The sequence below is a fragment of the Podarcis cretensis genome (assembly GCF_951804945.1).
Source record: "Podarcis cretensis genome assembly, chromosome: 5".
NCBI classification, from domain to species: Eukaryota; Metazoa; Chordata; class Lepidosauria; order Squamata; family Lacertidae; genus Podarcis; species Podarcis cretensis.
In genome coordinates, this window is record NC_137174.1 from 2,236,588 (window position 1) to 2,250,835 (window position 14,248).

Below are 14,248 nucleotides of genomic sequence, written 5' to 3' on the forward strand. Positions count from 1 at the left end.
ACCCCTGCCCGTACGGGCCAGTCTTGACAGACTCTGGGGTTGTGCGCCCATCTCACTTAAGAGGCCAGGGGCCAGCGCTGTCCGGAGACACTTCCGGGTCACGTGGCCAGCGTGACATCGCTGCTCTGGCGAGCCAGAGCCGCACACGGAAACGCCGTTTACCTTCCCGCTGGTAAGCGGTCCCTATTTATCTACTTGGACCCGGAGGTGCTTTCGAACTGCTAGGTTGGCAGGCGCTGGGACCGAGCAGCGGGAGCGCACCCCGCCGCAGGGATTCGAACCGCCGACCTTTCGATCGGCAAGCCCTAGGCGCTGAGGCTTTAACCCACAGCGCCACCTGCGTCCTTAGTAAACTTTGTACACCAGGGTAAAAGACCCAGATTACAATTTGCTGTGATCTATCAGCATTCTCGGGAGTCTTGCTTGACCTCATATGGCTATTACCTAGCCATATTCAGAATATAATTGGAGTAATACATAACACACATGATAAAAGGGTAGCAAATAGAGTCTGGTAGAAATATATAGAGTACTAAATCTACCATTTTTAATGTAAAATAAAAATATTTTTAATTCTATAACAAATCCATTTGCAAAGGCAGATCTGAAGGTAGGGAATACGTGGGCTCCTAAATTAGTTCCTTCAATCTCACCATGGATACTTTTTGTACTGCATCCACTTTTCTTAGATGACAGGAAGAGAACTTCAGAAAGTGAGAGAACAAATGAGAAAAATTGAAATGCAGGGTGTAAACTGGCTTTACAGTCAACAAATACAGACGACTCTCCACTTTCACAGGGGTTACGTTCTAGGCAACACACACTAAAACGCCCCCAAGTGCCCTCTCTGCTGCTTTCTTGAATCAAGACCAAAAATAATGTGTCCAAAAAACCCCCACCTCAACTAGAATTGAAGCTCTGGGGCCGTCTGGAGAACGTGAAGGAAAGCTGCTGCTGCTGCTGCCGCCATCTCTGTGCTATGCCCCCCATCAGCTGTTGGGCAGGGAAGCTGAGCAGCCTCAAGAAAGCCCTCCTGTCCCTCAGGTCTCTCTGGGGTTTCCTCCAGCCCCACTGAAGTCATCTTGGGGCTCTGGGGAGGGCCTTCTCACAAGCCACAAGGACACTCCAGTGCTCTCCCTCCATTTCCAGGTCAGAATCTATTTATTTCCTGGCACTGCACATATACATGGTCATGCACACGTCTATCACACATAAGTGGAGGGGTCACCTGGAGTGTCTTAAATCACACCCTGAGGTTAAACTGCAAAGTACCACAAGAAAATTTTTATTGGAAAATTTGATGAACATACCAAAAAATCTTTATCTACACTCTTATCAAATAATGAGTTAACAATTGGAGGATGAAAGTCCTTGAAACATTGGTGGGAATGAGATTGCAGCGGTAGATTGGAATAATTTGTGGACTAAAAAACCACTAAAATCAGTATCTAAACTCTGATATGAGAAAATACATATAAATTATTACATGGGTGGCATTTGACACCATTACAGTGTTGTTTAGTCGTGTCCGACTATGACCCCATGGACCAGAGTATGCCAGGCCCTCCTGTCTTCCACTGCCTCCCGCAGTTTGGTCAGGCTCATGTTTGTAGCTTCGAGAACACTGTCCAACCATCTCGTCCTCTGTCGTCCCCTTCTCCTTGTGCCCTCCATCTTTCCCAACATCAGGGTCTTTTCCAGGGTGTCTTCTCTTCTCAGGAGGTGGCCAAAGTATTGGAGCCTCAGCTTCAGGATCTGTCCTTCCAGTGAGCACTCTGCTGATTTCCTTAGGAATGGGTACGTTTGATCTTCTTGCAGTCCATGGGACTCTCAAGAGTCTCCTCCAGCACCATAAGTCAAAAGCATCAATTCTTTGGCGATCAGCCTTCTTGATGGTCCAGCTCTCACTTCCATACATCACTACTGGGAAAACCATGGCTTTAACTATACGGACCTTTGTTGGCAAGGTGATGTCTCTGCTTTTTAAGATGCTGTCTAGGGTACAGTGTAGGTATATTAATAAAACAATCCCACCTTTGTGCTGGAGAGGCTGCAATAGTATAGGTACAACATTTCACATGTGGTGGGCATGTGAACACATACGCCCGTCTGACAGAGGGTATTTACAGATAAGAGCTATATTACAGGTCAACATATTGAATGTGCCACAAGTTTGGGAACTATTTTTAAAGAAGGGCAATCTGACCTTTGCTATAAAGAACCATTTACTTTTTTAGTAGCAGCATGCCTACTAGTGGCACAGAATGAGAAACGATTGGAACACCAGTGTATTTCTTATTGGGGGGAAAAGTATGGTTTATTGCTGTATGAGAAAAATTAACAAAGAGATTACATGCATTGTATTATTCAATATATGTGATATGTTTGTTAATTTTTTAATATAGATTTTGTTGAACTATTGCATCCTTATATAAAATACTGATAACCCTTCTTGTAATTGTTATATATTGGAAATCAATAAATCTCTTTTTTTAAAAAAATCCCAACCCACAAGTAATCTCTGTATCTTTACAGTCAAGACTAGACAGTAAGAGCAGCCTTGTCTCTTACCTTTCTTCCTCTAGAACCTGTACTTTGTCCTTATTACCACATTTAAAAGAGATGCTGGTGATTTTATCACTACATATATATATATATATATATATATATATATATATGTGTGTGTGTGTATATATATATATATATATATATATATATATGAATGAGAGAGAGATTGTGTTTGCTAGTTGCTTGCTTTTTTAAAAACCATGGCTTTTCTATTGTATTATTTTTCAGTGCCCAAAGAGGATTAGTTTTTGCAAGGTGTTAAGTGTTAATAAAAAAGAAATTCTGGGCCTCTTCAGATGAGCACTTGTAAAATGCTGCTGCCACACCATCTGAGTATTCTCATGCTATCCATGTGTCACAGGAAGGCAGCACACAGCAGTTCTCATACCACAAACCTAATGTAGGAAGAAGCGCATTAAGTGCGAGGAGCTGGCGCAAAAAAAGAAAAAGAAAAAAAGAACCACTGGAAGATCATATTTATATGCTCATCAAATTTTACCTGTTGCTCTGAATGAGAGCTGAACTGTACATCCAAAAATTAAATTTTGTTAAAGAACTGTTTCATTTCTACCCTGGGAAGCAGCAATTATAGTGACAAATTTCCATTCCATTAATGAATTACATAAAATGTTCATTGTCCAAATTGTATGGTAAGATGGGCACAGGTAATGTTATTCAAATGGAAACATGGAGGTGTTTGTGGTCAATGGGAAACAATTTTTATGCATAAACAGAAGATAAAATTATTAAGAAAATTATAGTTTGCATAATTATTCCAGTACCGCTCCCCCGCCCCCGCCAAAGCATGATTAACAAACATTCACTACAATTCTGGGTATTGAATGTTTTGCGAAAAACAAGTCTATTTTAACTACATGGCAGCAATTCCTAGTCATAAAAATATTGTTGGAAATTACAGGCATTAATGAAAAAAATGTTATTCTATCAGATCAGATCCACAGTTGCTCTTGTTGATTTACACACAATTTAGTTAAGAAGAGAACATTGTAGCTATATGATAACATTTTCCAGTTTGCAAATGATAAGAGAGCAGGCAAATAACGTAAAGCAACTATTGCCATAACCCCCCCCCCCCCAAATGAAAGAAAACACTTCCATACTCCAAGGTTGTCCACAAGATATATTCACAAGCATACCCGAGGCACTTTTGGAGGTACCATGTGGAAAAATTTGTATTACAAAATTTGTGTATACAACCTGTAGTCCCCAAACTATTAGTTGCATCATGACAATAGTTGCTGAGGCTGCCAAGGCACAAAAGCAATGCAGTTTTTACAGTACTGGTGCATAAGTTTCCCAGTTATACCATACAACTTCATCCCATGCTATTCTGGAAACAGCAGTACAGTCATAAATAAATACACTTTAGGATAAGTATTTTTGGGTTGCGCTCTGCGGAAACCCGGAAGTGACGGAGCGCATTACTTCTGGGTTTTGCCACTCGCGCATGTGCAGACGGTCAGAATGACGACATGTGCATGTGCAGAAGCAGCAAAACGCGACCCGTGCAAACGCGTCTTACATTCTGTTCAGGATGCGAACGGGGCTCCGGAACAGATCCCATTTGCATCCCAAGGTACCACTGTAACCTTAAAAAAGAATCTTCCTGTAGCTGTCCCCTTTGCCTTTCTAAATAGATACAGTGGTGCCTCGCAAGACGAAATTAATTCGTTCCGCGAGTTTTTTCGTCTTGCGATTTTTTCGTCTTGCAAAGCACAGACTTTGGAAAAGCTTCAAAAATCACCAAAGTCTTCAAAAACCTCAAAAAAGGCTACCACACCGCGTGCTATGAGTTGCTCCTCGAAGTGAATGCACGGTTTTAAGAAAAAGGAAACAAACTTGCAAGACAAAGGAAACAAACTTGCAAGACGTTTCCGTCTTGCAAAGCAAGCCCATAGGGAAATCCGTCTTGCGAAGCAACTCAAAAAACGAAAAACTCTTTCGTCTTTCGAGGCATTCGTCTTGCGAGGTACCACTGTATAGGAGCCATTTACTTTGAACAGTTCAAGAAAGCAACGTTATGAAAGTGGTGCAAAAGCTGAAGTGAAAAAATGCAAGATAGTGTCTCCTCAATGTGGTTTGCTTCTTGCCATAATAGGAAAATGTTGATTAGTAAAGCTGATGACGAATCTGTTGAACAACAAGGCTTTTCCAATGTTTATCCCAGAGCATGAAGGGCTGTGGTCTTCCGCAACAGTCGCTCAGTCAATGGTGAATTTGGTCTCAGCTCATCACGTTCTAGAAGGAGGCACCTGAAGGTGAAGAGTATAATTAATAATAATAATAATAATAATAATAATATATTTATCTGCTGCCCATCTGCCTGGGGTGCGGCAGCCACTCTGGGTGGCTCCCAACAAAAAATAGTAAAGACGCAATAAAGCATCAAACACTAAGACTTCCGTGAACAGAATCCTTTGACTGGTCAATGGTCATCTAAGTTAACAGGCCCACTCCATTGTTACTGTTTTTTGTAAAAGCCTCTCCATTAAGAGCTCAAGTTACTTAGTTTAATGCTTTTGAGAACTGCATCCCATAAGAAGCTCCAAAGTGATTTATATAGTAATAAAAATCACGTTAGGAGCAGTGCTACCTTACCACTGCATCTTATCGATATTTCATCTACATTTGTGAAACAAACAAAAACCCCTAATGATAAAGCACTTACCAATTCTATGACATTAAATTTAAGAGTAGAAGATGTACTACAGTGGTACCTCCAGTTACGACTTTAATTCATTCTGGAGGTCCGTTCTCAGCCCGAAACCACTCGTAACACGAGGCACACTCGCTAATGGCGTCTCCCGCTGCTTGGGACCCTCTGGTATATTATAGCAAACATTTATTTTATTTATAATTTTTATTTGCAATATTGATATTACACACATACAAAAAGAAATACAGTTATACAAATAATACAAATTACCTTAACTAACATGTACCCAAAAATGAATAATAAAAAGAAAAATACAAAAATACAAAAAAGAAAAAGTAGGAAACGAAAAAATAAAAATATCAAAAGAAAAAGAAAAAAAGAGAAAAAGAGAAAAAAAATTGACTTCCTTCAACTACTACATGGCTCCCATAATCTCATATTTTTGGTTGTCTGTAATTATTTTAAACTTTGTGGAGAGATAATGTGTTTACCTGTGGAGTTTTTAATCTAGACTGAGCCAATCGTAATTTAAGGAACCTACCTTCTTCATATAATTTATAAAGACATTCCATTCTCTCCTGATTTTTTCATTTGATTGATTTCTTACTATTTCAGTTAGTTTCGCCAATTCAAGATATTTGCTTAATTTTAGTAACTATTCGCCTTTTGTTGGAATTGTATTGCTTTTCCAGTATTTTGCAATTGTAATATTATAGCAATCATGACAAAATGGGTTCTTGAGGGTATTGTGACACAGAACCACTTTTAATGTTCCAGAAAAGCAGGGCGAGATAAACTGTGAGTGAAATATAATGCTTAGCTTCTTCTTTCCAAGTCTCTTTGAAAAGAGAGAAATGTGTGTTGTCAGAATGTCATGTACAAGATCTACACTTCTCTGCTTTGAGTGGAATGTGGTGAGAAGGGAGGAAGTGCAGACCACTCAATGTTTCCACTTCTGCTTCTTTTTTGGTGTGGGGAATGTTTAAAATGGCTCACAGTGATGCTTCCTCCCCACTCAAAGTGCTTCTCTCCCGGCAAGTCAGGGGACAGCCAGCCCTATCAGACAACAGTGCACTGAGTCAGCGAGCTCAAAACTTACTAGTTCTGTTGGGTGCCAGGACTGAGTAGTGGACCTAGCCTATGCCGGATGAGGACAAAACCCTCCCTGGAACACCTGAGAGACCAGGGGCAATGGAGCAAGTTGGAACCAAAGGTGTGAACCAGAGCACTCTTCCTAGTTTCCTGCTGGAAACATATCTCCATATATATCATCCAGAAGGGAGAGAGAAACACAACACAATGGCAATGTGTTGAACTGCCTAGAAGGGCATGATAAAAAAGTCCATGGCAGAAAGGGGAATTTTTTGAGAAAGGGGGTTGAGTTTTGTTTTCTTACAGGATAAGCATATGGAGAGCAGCTTTCACCAGCCTAGTGCCTGGTCGGCAGGTTCTACCAGCTTCCCTCCCTTCTTGTAATAGAACTTTATCAATGCCCCGGTGGTTTTCTGTGCTTTGAGCTTCATTACAGAGTACACCCAGATATCTAAATGAAGAAGTTTGTTCTATAGACTGCTGATCCAAGCCCCATCTGTAACTAGGGATTGTGCCTGCCAAAAATCACAATCTATAGACAGAACTTCCTGTTTACAGTAAATGTTGAACACCTCCAAGAGATTTTTGAGACTCAGTTGGGAAGAGAGAGGATCACTAAATCACTTTCATACATTAATATGGAGATCTTTCTCTTCCTAATATTACTGGAGGGGGGGAGTTTGCATTGGCTAAATAAGGCACCAAATCATTAATATAAAAGTTAAAGAGAGTGGAAGCCAGAATGTGACTGTGCTTTACTCCTTGTGACATTTTAAAAGTATCAGTCAAACCACCACTTAAACCAGGGGTCAGCAAGGCTTACCAGCCATGGGCCGGATCACTCCCACGGAGATTGTCTGTGGGCCGGACCAGCACAGGGTGACACCGGAAATAGCATCTGTGCATGTCTGTGGCACCAGAAATCACTTCTATGCATGCCCAGACGCCAAAAATCGCGCCTGCGCAGAAGTGATTTTCGGCACCTGGGCATGTGCAGAAGTGATTTCTGGTATCTGCATGTGCGCAGATGTGATTTCCGGTGCTGCTCAGCGAGTCCCCATGCCGCACTGCGTTGGTTTAGCACAGCATGCAGAGGAGCTGATGAGCGGGCAGCTCGTGGGTCAGTAAAATGGTCTTTGTGGGCCGGATCTGGCCCATGGGCCGCACGTTGCCGACCCCTGATTTAAACCTACTCTGACCCTCAATTCTGTGTTGCTGTATAGTTATTAGATCAATAGCAGAAGTCTGCAGCTGATGGCTAACATAAGCAGAACATTCACATTCCCCCTAAGGGGATATAAACAGGTAGGGCCGCCGTAGTTTCAATAGAACAAAATTGCTTCAACTGGGCAGATTCCATCCTTCCTCCCTTCACTGGCCATTGCCACCCACCACCCACATTTATGAATACATCCCAATGCTTAATTCAAGCAATAATCAGAAATTTGTATTTTTCAGAAGGTGGCACTTACCTAGCAAGTTTTTGGTTAGCTTTAGATTTACATTTCAAAGCAGCATGAATCAGTAACTGGGCAAAAATATCTCTCTGGAAAAAAGATAACAGCATAAGATAAGTTATGGGGGATTGGCATTGGGAGAGAAATCCCAATTGCTAACCGTTTATCCATAACTATAGTTTGGATTTGCTACTGTTTTTGTGTTCACTTGCCTGTTAGTTCCTTTAAATACCACATGGAACAGTAAATTAATATTGCAGCCCAAATTCCCTGAGTACATTGCTGGTAAAATGATTTAACAAAGGCAACCAAGGGCTCATTTTGCCATCAGTGAATACCAGACAATACAAATTTGCTTCTGTTATATAGTACCTGTCAGGCACGCCAAGTAGGAGGGGCCCCTCAAAATTTTCAATGAAGGGGACACTCCTCACAAAGTTCCACAACGGCCAGATGCACACACCATGGGGCATCTGAACAACACACCAGCCTGCCCCATGGTGATGTCAGCACACTATGAGGCATGCATGCACGGCACAACCACACTGCGGGATATACTGACATCATGCATGCACACAGCAGGGTGTGCTTACATCATGTGCACACTCCATGGGGAATGCATACATTGCATGCTGACATCGTGCGGGGTCAAGGCAGTGCACGTGATACCTATTGCCACTGATCATAGGGAAACAGAGTAAGACGGAAATTGTTGGGGAAGATCGGACTGCATATCAACTATCTATTATATTTGGTATATGGATGTAAGCTGCGAAACAGGTAAGTGCCGGCTCAGTTCACCAGATGGCTCAGGAGAGCAAGCAATACAAAATGCTTTAGATACTCAAAACATTCCAAATGCACCATTCAGGCAACTACTCATTGATGCAGGGGTTATATTCCAAGGCATCACATGTGAAATCATGTATATTGGGAACACCATTGAAAAAGCCTGAAAATACTCCCTTTAAAAACCCTCTTGCTCAATCACCTTGCTCAAGAATGGAAGATTTGAGACTGGGCCATATTGACCAGGTCCAAAGATGCTTTTTAAGAAGCGGCTTAATAACTGCCTTTTCATAGCATTCAGAGGGTGGCAGCATTTGCCCTTGGCGATCGTCTTTCAACCAGCGTGAAAGAATGGTTGCTTATTATGTCTACATTTGTAGAGTTACAGAGAGACTATGAAGCAGAATGGGAGCAGCTTCTAGCAGGAAAACATACCTTTAGCTAGGGGGAGCTCAAGCTGTCAAGCTCTGGGCATCTATGGAGCCACAGAACAGTTCTGACATGGAGTACTCAACTAACCCTAATAAATGACTCTTTTTAGAACTCATTTTCAAAGCTGAAGCTATGCCTTCACTGTGCCCTCACCCACTCCTGATGATACAACTCTGGCCTCCATTCTTCATGCTTTAATGTCACTCCACCAACTATGAACAGAACAGTCAACAAACTGAACATTAAAAAAATGCCCTCACCTGAGCATTGCTCCCTCCTATTTCGACAATTTGGTAGCGAATGGGATACAGTAATTCCACTGCCTTGTCATAATTGCCATTATCAAACTCTACAAATGCTTTCAAAAGAGGCAGCCCTAATTTTGGAACTAAGTTTAGCTCATGGTCTTCATCAGGTTCCCTGGAGAAGAGAAAGAGAGAGAGAAGCGAAAAAAGTAGATCAAAATATTTATAAACCAATAAGTTGTTGATGAATTTGCACATCCAGATACTCAGAACTCTGGCAGAAAACTGAACACCTATTTAACAAAACGGTCCAGAAGATAATTACTGTAGGATTGTGTTGTAACTAGGCTGCTTTATTTTACCGGGATGATATTACACCACCAACCTGATGCATCAGTTTATATCTTTAAGCAGTTTATATACAGCTGTTAAGCAACACTCATTTTGTTTGACAAAATAATACCTAATCAACACTTCAGTATGGTGTGGTGTGCACTGAAAACATCTTAAAAGCATCGCATGGAGACACACACTTGGGACACATGGAAGATAATGAGATGCTGGGAAGCTCCAGCCATTCCCTGGACTTATGGGACAAAATGCCACAGTATCTAATTTGCTAATCAATTCCAATTCCCCTGAGGGGTCTTCCTCTGAAACTTTTAAAAATTAACTTTAAGGTCCGCTACAATATGTTGTGGGAGAAAGAAATGCTTCCCAGGCAGATTTCCGAGTGTTCCCTTTTCAAATATCTCAACTGCATCTGTCTATCTTCATATACAGTGGTACCTCGGGTTACATATGCTTCAGGTTACATACGCTTCAGGTTACAGACTCCACTAACCCAGAAATAGTGCTTCAGGTTAAGCTTTGCTTCCGGATGAGAACAGAATCGTGCTCCGGCGGCGCGGCAGCAGCAGGAGGCCCCATTAGCTAAAGTGGTGCTTCAGGTTAAGAACAGTTTCAGGTTAAGAACGGACCTCCGGAACGAATTAAGTTCTTAACCCGAGGTACCACTGTATTTGCCAAGCAGGAAACACCATCAGAGCACTCCTGACATATGGTTGTCAAGCCTCTGCTTAAAGACCTCCAAAGAAGGAGACTCCACCACACTCCTTGGCAGCAAATCCCACTGTCGAACAGCTCTTACTGTCAGGAAGTTCTTCCTAATGTTTAGGTGGAATCTTTTTTCTTGTAGTTTGGATCCATTGCTCCGTGTCCGCTTCTCTGGAGCAGCAGAAAACAACCTTTCTCCCTCCTCTATGTGACATCCTTTTATATATTTGAACATGGCTATCATATCACCCCTTAACCTCCTCTTCTCCAGGCTAAACATGCCCAGCTCCCTTAGCCGTTCCTCATAAGGCATCGTTTCCAGGCCTTTGACCATTTTGGTTGCCCTCCTCTGGACACGTTCCAGTTTGTCAGTGTCCTTCTTGAACTGTGGTGCCCAGAACTGGACACAGTACTCCAGGTGAGGTCTGACCAGAGCAGAATACAGTGGCACTATTACTTCCCTTGATCTAGATACTATACTCCTATTGATGCAGCCCAGAATTGCATTGGCTTTTTTAGCTGCCGCGTCACACTGTTGGCTCATGTCAAGTTTGTGGTCAACCAAGACTCCTAGATCCTTTTCACATGTACTGCTCTCAAGCCAGGTGTCACCCATCTTGTATTTGTGCCTCTCATTTTTTAGATGACATCTTACTGTATTGTGCTTATTTTTTCCCTTCTTGTGCTTGTGCTGAGCTTTCATGGTATTTCTGGGCTATACATCTAAAATAAGCAAACTAACCATTTCCCAACGCATCTGTTTTGTACCCGCTGATAGCAAGTACGAGAGTAACAGCCAAATCCTCTCCCCTCCTGCAGCAGAGAAAGCACCCCATTTGAGATAGAGAGGGTAGACATGTCTCACTCAGCTCCACTTGGCTCTAAATACAAAAAAAAAATCTTGTCGATTCTCCTAGCGTGAAGCAAGGTTGGGCAGGGGTTAGGTGCAAGGTTGCCCTCAATCCTTTGCGCATCTTCTTGAAGTCTGGCAGCTCCATCTTTACATTGAGTAGAAACTCTAAGGAGGGGATTTCACATGGCATTCAGTGCCCACCCAGTCCCCTGAAAGGGGGCAAAAGCTAAGAAGAAAAAATTGCCTATTCATAAAACTGTTTGCTGCTTACTGGGTGACTTCATGAAGAGTTGCTAAGAGTTCATCAGTAGTTTTGTGGTCCTGGGCCCCTAATGAAGACATCAGAATATGAGCATCATTGAAAACCAGGATGTGATCTTTGGCATGTTTTTTTGTCAGCTGGTTTACTGCTTTCCACCTGTCACCAACCTTCAGACCTAGGAGAAAAGTTAACACGTTTTTTAAAAAGCAACTTAGAATATTAAAAAATGGCCATGCACATTTACTTCAGAGCAGACCCCACTGGAAATAGTGGGACATACTTTGGAGTAAAGATGCATAGCTTTTGCTGCAAAGCCATTGAGTGCAAAACACTTTTTTATATGTACTTTAACTTCTATACTCATGCATAAGCATTTAGGACTTCTCCAGAGTGGTATTTGATTTTGAGATTATTCTGTAACATGTTTTTGACATGATAATAGTGGCTGATTTATTCTGCTTTAATTTGTTCTGCAATGCTTCCACATTATTGCTGTCTGGAGGACTATAGCACAACAAAACAAAAGTAGTACAAAAAACAACAACTCTCAGAATATTTGTTGTATGAAAAATTATGGGATTTCAGCAGGACGATGCAGGATTGGAAATGAATGAGCATGATCGCCCCAAGAGATCTGCAGGTGCAAGTCTTGAAAGTGGAATCACATATGACTGTCCTGAACACAAATCACTAGGCATATGCAATAAAAACGATGTCTGGAGGGTCCTTTACTGGCGATATGGATTCATGTCTCAGTCATTGTTGACTGGAAGCTGCCTCTAACCCAATTCAGTTGGTCTGGTACCCAATACGTTGAAACAAAACAAAAGAGAGGGAGGGAGGGGCAGAGAAAAGTAGCCAAGAAAATTGTGAGATTTGCTATAGTAGCTCATGCACAGTATTGATCAGGCCAGCTCTTTTTCAGTCCTTCTTCTGTTTAGCCAGGGAAGGGAGTGAAAGGTAGAGCAAAGAGATTTAAATGCATAAAATAAAAAGAAAACTGTTGCCAGCCTAAATAGGCAAGAGCACAGCCTCTTCAGGGTTTCTCTTTTACCTTCTAACTGAAGCCGGTACAGCATGGAGCAATTGTCAACAACATCCAGCATGGTTCCACTCAACTGGCACCTGGGAGCAATCTGTAAACCGTAAAGCATTCAGAATTTAGATTGGCCTCACAGTCCAGATTTAAGATTTCTAATATTCTCCTTAAGCCGTGCTTTAGGAGACAGCTATCTTGCACTTTGCACTTCCTCTATCCCCTTGTGAACCTCTGAGCAGCATCCATGTCAGAAGAGTTTGGTCCTCCTCCTCCTCCTCCTCCTCCTCCTCCTCCTCCTCCTCCTCCTCCTCCTCCTCCTCTTTACGCAGACTCTTTTTTGTTGCTGCTTCTCCATCTCCAGTTCTTCTAATTCAATAAGGGAATGTTCTTTCACAAAACTGATTAGAAAGTCTCATTGGGAGAGAGAGAGCACCACATACCTTTGCTGTTCTTGCTGATCCAAAACCACATATAAAAATTAACAGAATTAACAGAAGTTACATGTTTCTTTGGAAGACTGAAATAGCCCAAGAAATGCTTATGATAGGAAGAAAGACATGGGTGTGGATAAAGATACAAGGTGCTTTCTATTTCACATACACAGAACTATAGAAAAGCTACTTCTCAGATTGCCGTGCCAATGTGTATCAGGAAGCTAGGATGTGCCAGCAACACACCTCCTTTAGCAACTAATAATAACAATAATAATAATAATAATAATAATAATAATAATAATAATTTATTATTTATACCCCGCCCATCTGGCTGGGCCTCCCCAGCCACTCTGGGCGGCTTCCATAAAAACAAAAAATACAGTAAAATATCACACGTTAAAAACTTCCCTAAACAGGGCTGCCTTAAGATGTCTTCTGAATGTCAGGTAGTTGTTTATCGCTTTGACATCTGCTGGAAGGGCGTTCCACAGGGTGGGCGCCACTACCGAGAAGGCCCTCTGCCTGGTTCCCTGTAGCTTTGCTTCTCACAATGAGGGAACCGCCAGAAGGCCCTCGGCGCTGGACCTCAGCGTCCGGGCAGAATGATGGGGGTGGAGATGCTCCTTCAGGTATACTGGACCGAGGCCGTTTAGAGCTTTAAAGGTCAGCACCAACACTTTGAATTGTGCTCGGAAACGTACTGGGAGCCAATGTAGGTTTTTCAAGACCAGTGTTATGTGGTCTCGGCGGCCGCCCCCAGTCACCAGTCTAGCTGCCGCGTTCTGGATTAGTTGTAGTTTCCAAGTCACCTTCAAAGGTAGCCCCACGTAGAGTGCATTGCAGTAGTCCAAGCGGGAGATAACCAGAGCATGCGCCACTCTGGCGAGACAGTCCGCAGGCAGATAGGGTCTCAGCCTGCATACCAGATGGAGCTGGTAAACAGCTGCCCTGGACACAGATTTGATCTGTGCCTCCATGGACAGCTGTGAGTCCAAAATGACTCCCAGGCTGCGCACCTGGTCCTTCAGGGGCACAGTTACCCCATTCAGGACCAGGGAATTCTCCACACCTGCCCGCCTCCTGTCCCCCAAAAACAGCACTTCTGTCTTGTCAGGATTCAACCTCAATCTGTTAGCCGCCATCCATCCTCCAACCGCCTCCAGACACTCACACAGGACCTCCACCGCCTTCACTGGTTCTGATTTAAAGGAGAGGTAGAGCTGGGTATCATCCGCATACTGATGAACACCCAGCCCAAACCTCCTGATGATCTCTCCCAGCGGCTGCATGTAAATGTTTAAAAGCATGGGGGAGAGGACAGAACCCTGAGGCACCCCACAAGTG

General features: G+C 42.6%; 1 protein-coding gene across 5 annotated transcripts in view; it reads right to left on the reverse strand.

Moving 5' to 3' along the window:
* Nucleotides 1–2,358: 2,358 nt before the first annotated feature.
* TTC38 (tetratricopeptide repeat domain 38) overlaps nt 2,359–14,248 on the reverse strand; it is an 83,640-nt gene continuing 71,750 nt past the window's right edge. For all 5 annotated transcript variants that reach the window (XM_079975239.1, XM_079975240.1, XM_079975242.1 and 2 more), the window contains 5 exons: nt 12,486–12,567; nt 11,441–11,606; nt 9,276–9,435; nt 7,810–7,883; nt 2,359–4,841 (listed from right to left, as the gene is read on the reverse strand). In XM_079975239.1, coding sequence (XP_079831365.1) covers nt 4,748–4,841; nt 7,810–7,883; nt 9,276–9,435; nt 11,441–11,606; nt 12,486–12,567 — 576 coding nt within the window. In that variant the 3' untranslated portion in view covers nt 2,359–4,747. The remainder of the gene's footprint in view (nt 4,842–7,809; nt 7,884–9,275; nt 9,436–11,440; nt 11,607–12,485; nt 12,568–14,248) is intronic.